The 8,842-nt window shown below is 41.9% G+C and overlaps 1 protein-coding gene across 1 annotated transcript; it reads right to left on the reverse strand.

Annotated features, from left to right (window-relative positions):
• LOC108621179 (acyl-CoA Delta-9 desaturase) lies at nucleotides 1-7,994 on the reverse strand. The gene is made up of 4 exons (XM_018018356.2): nucleotides 7,004-7,994; nucleotides 2,263-2,393; nucleotides 1,255-1,646; nucleotides 1-1,187 (listed from the first exon to the last, which is right to left on the reverse strand). The coding sequence occupies exons 1-4, from the start codon at nucleotides 7,455-7,457 to the stop codon at nucleotides 752-754; spliced, it is 1,413 nt and encodes a 470-aa protein (XP_017873845.1). The 5' UTR covers nucleotides 7,458-7,994; the 3' UTR covers nucleotides 1-751.
• Between the last annotated feature and the right edge of the window lie 848 nt (nucleotides 7,995-8,842).

Genomic DNA, 8,842 nt, shown 5'->3' on the forward strand with positions numbered 1-8,842 from the left:
TATATTTTTTGTAAATTATTTATTTTACACTCGTTATTTGTGGCATATTGTTTTTGATGCTCGTGTGTTTATTTAATTTGCAAACATTAATTTATAAAAGTGTTTCGCTTAAATTATGTCGTACCAATATAGTATGCTAGAGAATACCTAAACCTACGCAAAATGAATAAATGAGGGATATTTGTGGATATCGTTGAATATGGAATCTCTGATCGGGGCTAGGGAATTCGTGTGTGCGTGTTTGTGTGTGTATCTGCATTTATTGGTAGAATTTCTTGTGTGCACACGGCCCTCGCACCTGTTGCAGATTATGCGATACGAATATAAGAATAACAGAATAATTATAATAAGAATATTAATTTAATAAAAGAAACGATAATCGACCATCACCCGCCCCACGCCCAAGACGCACAAGTTGCGGATGCCTAGAGACATATATCGTCCGTATATCGTATATAATTAATTATATATTTATATATATATATATATATATAAGTATATATACCTATTCGAGGATATATATAGTTATATATAGAAACAGCCATATGTGGCCTGCTTCAGGTATGACAAGACCTCGCATGATTTTATGAGTTAAGTGTTAAGATTTTTACAAACATATTTGTTTTTGTTGTTTGTATTTTTTTTATGTTGTTTTTTGTTGTTGTTGTTGAAGAGCCCCACACTTAAGTAAACCGCTGAATCCTTGACAATTCACAATCTGTCTTTAGCAGCTGAAACTACTACCTAATCCTTAAGCGGCCAACTTTTTTGTCGCCTTCTTCTGTCGCTCGCCCTCGTTCTCATTCTCGTCGAGCTTGGCGCTCTCAGTGCTGCTCGACTCGGCATCGTACTCCAGCTCGGGATCCGGCACTTCGGCGTAGTGGATATGCCCAACCATTTGGGTGGGCACGGCTCCAAATTGAGCTGCTCCCTTGCCACGCTGCGATTCGTGTGACCCGTCGCCGAATTTCTCGAGAGTGCGACGCACCAGCTCCTTGGACGGCTGCTTCATGTCGTACGCCCAGCCCAGTTTGTGGAACGTGTCCAGCACCATGGTGGTGAAGTTGACCTTGTAGTTGCCCAGCTCAGCTGCTTTGTAGTCCCAGGGGAAGACGTGATGGTAGTTGTGCCAGCCCTCGCCCATGGATATGATGGACACATAGATGTTCTCGCTCGGCATGATGCGCCTTGGGTTATAAAATGAATGGAAATGCTATCACGCGCGAACAATTACCAATCCGGCGGGACACTTACTTGTCATATGGACGCGAGCCCCACAGATGGGCGGCACTATTCACCGACCAGGTGAAGTTCAGGCTGAACACGTAACGGAACAGGCACTGGGTCACGAAGGCGTGGTACCAGGAGTCGTTCCAGCAGTAGACCGGCACCAGCGTGGGCAGCACGAAGCAGAGCAACACCTTCAGCACATAGAAGTACTTCTGATGGAACTGTATGACGGGATCCGAAACGATGTCGCTCATGTCGATCTGACGGCCACGACGCAACACTTCCGGATGCTTCAGCATCATTAGCCAGCCAACGTGCGAGAAGAAGAAGCCGCGATTCGCATTATGCGGATCGGCGTCTGTTTCCGAGTACTTGTGATGCACTCGATGATCTCGCACCCAATCGTACATGGTGTTCTGCAAATGGAATTCAAGTTTTCAGTTCGCGTTAATAGTCTCCATAATCGCATTACGCGCGGTCATTAACTAAGACAAATGTATCTGTCAGATGCGTTTTTTCTCTCTCTTTTTGGGCTAACTATCTTTTGTGCATTACACTGCTGTCAATTTCCAGTTTTCGACATTAAGCTGTTGTACTTAATGATTGCAATTAATGTTAATTACGTTACAGCCAATTTGTCTCTCGGCAAAAAAAAAAAAATTAAATAAAATAAAACAAAACGAAACCTTTGAAAATTAACAAAGCATAATTTAAATGAGTTGACAGAAATGCCAAAATTACATGGCAAAAGACTTGGCTGTGCTGCCATAAGGTCAGCTAAGCGAATTTTTGACAGAGACAGAGTGAGAGAGAGAGAGGGAGAAAGAGATTGATGCGGAAAGGTCAACAGATGCTCGATAAACTTAAAGTGCTATACATGGAAATTCTATAGGAATTTATACATATATATAACATAATATGTATAGACTAGATTTAAGATATTTGAGAGTTCTTTTTATAGTTTTACCTTTTCTTTTCTAATAGAACTGTTTAGATCAGAAGACTCTGGACGAGCTATGTATCATAACTTACCTGACCAGCTACTGAGTAGCTGATCATCAAAAGGCTTCTGAGGATCGCGTTCGCCTTATAGCTGCGATGTGTCCAGAAGCGATGAGCACCTGCTGTCACGCCAAACCCAGCAACGCCGCCCATGAATAGAGCTGAAAGTAAACAGAAAATAACACCTTAGATATAGTCATAAGGTTAACAGATCCAATCAACTGCCCTCAAAAGCGTCAATAAAACAGAAACAGCTAAGAGTGAAACTAATGAAGTGCTCGACTAACAGATACCCAAAACCCACGTGTGTGCTGTCTCTTGAGGTAATGTGAGAAGAGTAGGCAAACAATTGAAATACTTTATATGTGTGTATAGTTGAGAAGAATCTGAATACCAAATATGGAGTCTCTTGTGAAGTGAAGTATACGTGATGTTTTCTAGCGAGTAAATTGTTATATGAAATTGAATCAAGTTCGCGGAAATATTAAAAGTCATTGATGTTCTGAAAGAAGCATGAATTACGTATACTATTGTTCATATGCTATTCACGGACGTACAGAGAGAATCATGGATGGATAGACAGACAAAGGAACCTTGTTTAAGGACAGAATCACGGATGGACAGACAAACAAAGGAACTATGTTTAGCCTACTTCACGGTGAGTTACAATCAATAATATATTATATATATACTCTATAGATTGAGGAACCCAGGAACTAGGCAATAAACGACATACACCATCCACTCAATTTCAATGGGTATACAAACTACAAAAATGCATGCTAATTGAATATAAAATTGTGAATAGAAATAACTAAAATAGCAAAAATTACATTTGACGGAAATTGAGGCATTTGTGTTGTGGTGTTAATTTGTTGGTCAAGACGGAAACCTAAACTCGGATAGTCGAAGCGAAGTCCACAAGGCCAATCAAGGGAGCATTTATTAAAATTATTTAATCATTTGTGTTTTGTAAGTACAGTAATTACCGGCTACAGCGACAGCATCATGACATGCTAATAGCATAATGCATACACGTGACTCTGGCTGTGACTGTTACTGTGACTGTGATTGTGATTGTGATTGTAATTGTGATTGTGGGTGTCACGACATTTCGGCTGAATTTCCATCACACCCACAATCAAGGAGGAAGCACAGCCTCAAGCACCACTGCTTAATGATCAAATCGAACTTTAATTATTGAACTGTCACCAGACGATGTCGAATGTATCTGAATAAGCGGCCAATTTTATCTACGAAATACACGTAGAAATGAGCTTCAACAACAATTAACAGCGAGCAACGCGATTCGCAAGTGCTTTTCCGCAAACCCCCAACAACTAATGACGAAAACAAAATGATCAGACAATGACATTTGCAATAGACAAAGAGACTAAACAACTCCGCGGACAATCGCCAATGATCGTTAACAATATTGATAGACGCAGCGTTACACAATTTTTACTGATGAACTATTAACAGTTCCCCTCGGCCCCGGTCCGGCCCCGGCCCCGGTCACGGCCTCGGCGCCCCCTCTCCAAAGTCCTATCCCAAAACGGTGAATGAAAGATTAACCTTCAAAAGTTTATTGCTGGTTGCTGGTTGCTGGTTGCGACAGGGCGGCAAACCAAAAAACCGAAAAATCAAAGAAACCTGTTTTCCTAGCTCAAAACCTGACAATTTAGACTGCTGTTGGCCATCTATTTATAAATAGATACATACAAACACACATGTACGCAACATTTGACCACTAAAAATCATTCCAGTTGCAACAAATCAATTCAATTCGATTGCTAGAATGCTATCCAGACCTTAGACCCTGCCTGGCAGGGGTTAACAAGGCTAAGCCGCTTGTAATCCAATTCAATGCATATCAATTGCCTATGCCTATCAGGATTTCTATCAATCTAACACAATGGTATATTAGGAATTTGCAAGTCAAATGGAATGCATTAGCTGCACGATCCAGATGTCAAAGTTGTCGAGTCCAAGGCGCTTTGTCGAATCATCCGATGCGCTTTTGCCTATAGCTAAAGAGGTAAACGTGACGCATAGAGGTGATATATGAAAATGCATTGGACTAATAGATATTTGCAATTTTGATTCTAGGAAATATACAAAACGACATTTTCCTATTCGATTTTATAATATTTTTACTTAAATTGAAATAATATAATCTATACAACTTATATGCAGTATTTTCGTCATTATATATTATCAATAATTCTATAGATATAAATTTTTACATTTATCTACGAGTATAGTTCCCCCCGCACCGCATTTGGTAAATATCGAAACGCGGCCATTGGTGCGAAACGTCTTTTGTTTAACATCATAACGCCCCAGAAACTAATTAATATCATTACTGATGCGACGATCGTGTTAAACATGACAAAAAGAAATACAAGAAATAAAAAACTACGACGAAAACAAAATATTACAAAATAAAAGATCTAAAATATATAACTAAACAACTCGACTTTTAAATACGCTAAATAGCTCAAATTTCGCTCTTTGGATGGGAGATACTATGGAAACTTAGTACTTGCTAATGTTGTAGAATTTAGCATTATTTTATGAGTTCGCCTTGGAGTTATCGATTTCGTGAAGCAAAGCAACAATTATTGAGTACTTAATAAATGCGGAAGTAATTACAGTCCTACCCACAGAGCTATAGCTTTACCAGATTAACTTACAGGTCAAACTAAGGAATAAGTAAAAACAGATAGCGTAAGATGAACTCGTCTCTCGATCTTTGGGTACATATATGCAAAATTCATATATGAATGAATGTATATATACATTTGTGTACATAAATACCTGTTATTCATACAAATCGAATATGATGACGACTCTTACTCGTCTCACCTACGAGCTATATGTTTGAATAACAAAAATTTGCTATCGATTTTTTTTTTTTTTGAAAATTATCATTTAATATGAAATGGAATTTTGCAAGGATGCCAAATGACATTAACTCGTAGAATCTATGAAATATGCCAAAATAGCAAAACTTTTTTTTTATCGATTTTTATCGCTTTCATGAAAATAAAATATGGGTTTGATATGAGTGGAAAGAGTCAGACAACACACAGACATATAACTAAATAAATCTAGTTCAACTAGATGTTAATCTCTACCAACACCATGTATATAAATTTACATGCTGTCAACCACGCCTCCTATTGACTGGCACATACTCCCCAAGACATGCACTCTGCCCTGCATACCCTTTTTTCCCATGCTCAAAATACTATGTAAAGGTAACGATCATTAAGTAAACGCTGCACGTCGGCCTGTAATTTGCCAAAATATTTACGAGCGAAACACCGCCCATAAAGGGTCTAGACAAGTGCGTGCTCCATGGACCCGGCTGCAGCTAGCGGGCTCAATAAATATGGAAATTAAACGCAAGTATTTCAGTGAAGTAGTTTTCGTTTTCACCTGCGCTCTTCTGCATTAAATTGCAATGAGATGGGATTTCCAATGATGCGCCAATAAAAACTGATGCTCAGACGATGCTGTACCGCGAGCGATCTCAATGCCAAGTGGGGCTCAATATAATTTAGTTTGTTTTTGTTGTTGTTGCTGCTGCTGCTGTTGTTGTTTTTTCGCATGCGTAGAGTCATAAATCGTGTATATTCATACATGTAGACTTATGTTGTGTGTATTGAACCATGGCCCTGGCTGGGACTTACATGGAAGTCTCTGAACGCCAGCTCAAATATGGCTAAAATGGCGAAGAGGCGGCTCGGCTCGGCTCGGCGGCATTGTCTAGCTTCGGCTTGGCAACGCCAGAATGCGTGTGGCTTACAAATAACCTTGGCTGCTCATAAGCATTTGACTAATGTCCCACAAATAAGAATAAAGCAATAATGTCAACTGAATATTTGGTTTACTTTTCATACGTTTTCATTTTCATTTTCATGTCTGAACTGTGTCAGTGCGCTTTAATGCTGAATTTGCAAAGCACAGCTCAAAAACAAAAACAAAAGAAGAGAAAATACAGAAATTAAAAAAAAAAGAGGGAAAAAGACAAAAGCAAATACCCTATAAACCCGATGCCAAATGAAATGAAATTTCAACATGGCGAAGGCGAAGACAACGCTAGCTGCGATGCCAGTGCCGCTGCCGACGGCGACGGCGACGTCGACGTCGATGGCAACAGCAACGGCAACGCGTCGTTGGCAACGCCAGCCCAGCAGCGTTGCCAAGACAAGAAAAAAATCATGTTAAGTAGTAATTAATTAAAGCCAATAAATATGAGTTCGAAGTGTAACTGTGAATGTAAGCCAAAAATATTGTGAAATACTTGAGATGCCAAGCCGCCCTGCCTCCGCGCCCTTCACTCTGCCTACGCACCTAAGCCGAGCTGTGTAAATTACTTTCTTTCTCGCTCGTCAGCACATGCGCCCGAATTGCAAATAACGGCAAAAGACAGTGTGAAAGACAAAGAGAGCGAGCGAGGCGAAGCGCGAAGCAGAAGTTGAAGATGAGCAAATGGGAAATACATAAGCCAATACAAAACATGAGATGACACCACACAAAAATGTTCATATTCATACATATGTATGTATGTATGCATGTAGGTATGTATGCGTGTGTGTTGTATGTCGGTATGCTTCTCGAAGTGTGTGTGTTTATACATAATCATTCGTAATTTCGGAATCAAAGCAACTGCAGTTGTATTTGTTGTCGATGTAACTAGCTGGGCAGGTGGGCGACTGACACTTTGCCACAGCTTATATAATATAATGGGGCCAATACTTACCCCAAAGAACCGTGTAAACGCGCAATTCGTGTATCGGATAGGTGACCAGACAGAAGAGGGCGACCAGATGCAGCAAGGAGATCTGTATGACCTTGTCCCATTTGAGGGGCGCGTTGAAGCGCCAGCCCAGGATATTGTCGCCCTTGAAATTGCGCACGTATTCCTCCATGTTGATTTGATCCTTGGGTATGTAGTCGATCAGATGCTTTGGAATATTCCTGACCGCCGGCTCTGCTGACAGTGGCACCGACTTCTGCTGTTGCTGTTGTTGTTGCTGCTGCGGCTGCTGCTGCTTGCCGCGCGGCATCGACTCGGGCGATGAGTCCTCGCTGCGGCGCGCCTGCGCCTCGCTGCTCAGCTTGGCACGACGCGCCAGCAGCGGCGGGCTGCCCTCACCTGTGCTGGCCATGGGCGTGGTGCTGCACACGCGCTCCGATGTGGACAGGTGACCCATTTGGTGCTGTGCTGTCTATGACTAAGAGATGGGTAGGGGCAGGGGACTCGGGCAAGGGGATTACGATTTGTCAAAACTTTTCACTTGGGCTGGCGGAAACCCAGGTTTCGTAATTGCCGCTCCAAATCCAACAACTTTCTTCTTCACAGATTTACACACAAAACAAATTTTTTAATTGCGACTGGAAGTACGTTTTTGTTGGCTTTGTCGCCTGCTATTTATTTCTTTTATCTTATTATTTTCTTTTCTTGGTCGTTTTGGCTTTATTTTACTTATTTTCGGTTGTTTTTCGCTTTTGGTTTTGCTTTTGCTTTGCACTCGTAACACTTGTCGCGGCCCTTTTTATGGATATCTCTCGCTCTCCGTGTGCGTGTGTGTGTGTGTGTGTGTATGTGTGTGATGGTTGGGTCTTTGGGTGCAAGACCGCGTTTTCTCTTCGTCGGGGGACCTGGGATACTCGTGTGGATTTTTGGCTTTTCCTTGCGCTCTGACTATCTAACGAACTTAACCCGCCGCCGTTCCGTAGACAAATGATCGCAGTCAAAACTTAAAATTTCTACCCTATGCCGGCGCTGGCTTTGACGTTGGCGTTAGCGTTGGCGTTGACGCTGACGCAGCTGCTGGCGTCGCTGCTGCTGCTCTTGCTGTGGCCATTGTTGATGTTGCTGTTGCTGCTGTTGCTGTTGCTGCTGCTGCTGCTGCTGCTGATGGCTGGGCTGACACGCCACAAAACTGACTGATTGACCGACTGACTGATTGTTGTTGCTGTTATTGTTGTTGGTAGTTGTGGTGGTGGTGCGCACTGTGGACTCAGTAAACTTAATACAAAGACAAAAACTGCAAAGCAAAGGCCAAGATTATGCCACCACACACACACACACACACTCAGGCACGCAGGCACGCACACTCGTGCACTTGCCACTGCGTCAAAGCTCGCTGTGCGACTTCGGCGTAGGGCTCGAGCTTCGGCTGCGAGCTTCGGCTGCGAGCTTCGTCGCAGCATCAGTCGGATTGGCGGGGAATTTTGCTGTTATTGTTGTTGCTGTTATTGGTTTTGGTCATCTCTGCTGCTGCTGCTGCTGCTGCTGCTGGCAATCGACAAGAAGTCTGCTGACTGCGCAGCCAAAGCTGTTTCCTGTTAGGCAATGCGCATGACACGTAGGAGTGAGCCGTGTCTCTCTCCAATCGATCTCAACAGATTTGCATGCATTAACATATACTGTTAACACGAACATTTATCTATATATCAAAATAAAAACTATGTCAACCGTATGCTTTATTGTATATATCGGCCCTAAGGGCATTTACCTATTTGTAAATTTATTATAAGAAAAATCACCTTTGTTTTAAATGATGTAAACTCAGTTGGATCATTCGCAAGCCGA

Source organism: Drosophila arizonae, chromosome 2, assembly GCF_054131065.1.
Source record: "Drosophila arizonae isolate 15081-1271.41 chromosome 2, UAZ_ARI_1.0, whole genome shotgun sequence".
In the NCBI taxonomy this organism is placed as follows: domain Eukaryota; kingdom Metazoa; phylum Arthropoda; class Insecta; order Diptera; family Drosophilidae; genus Drosophila; species Drosophila arizonae.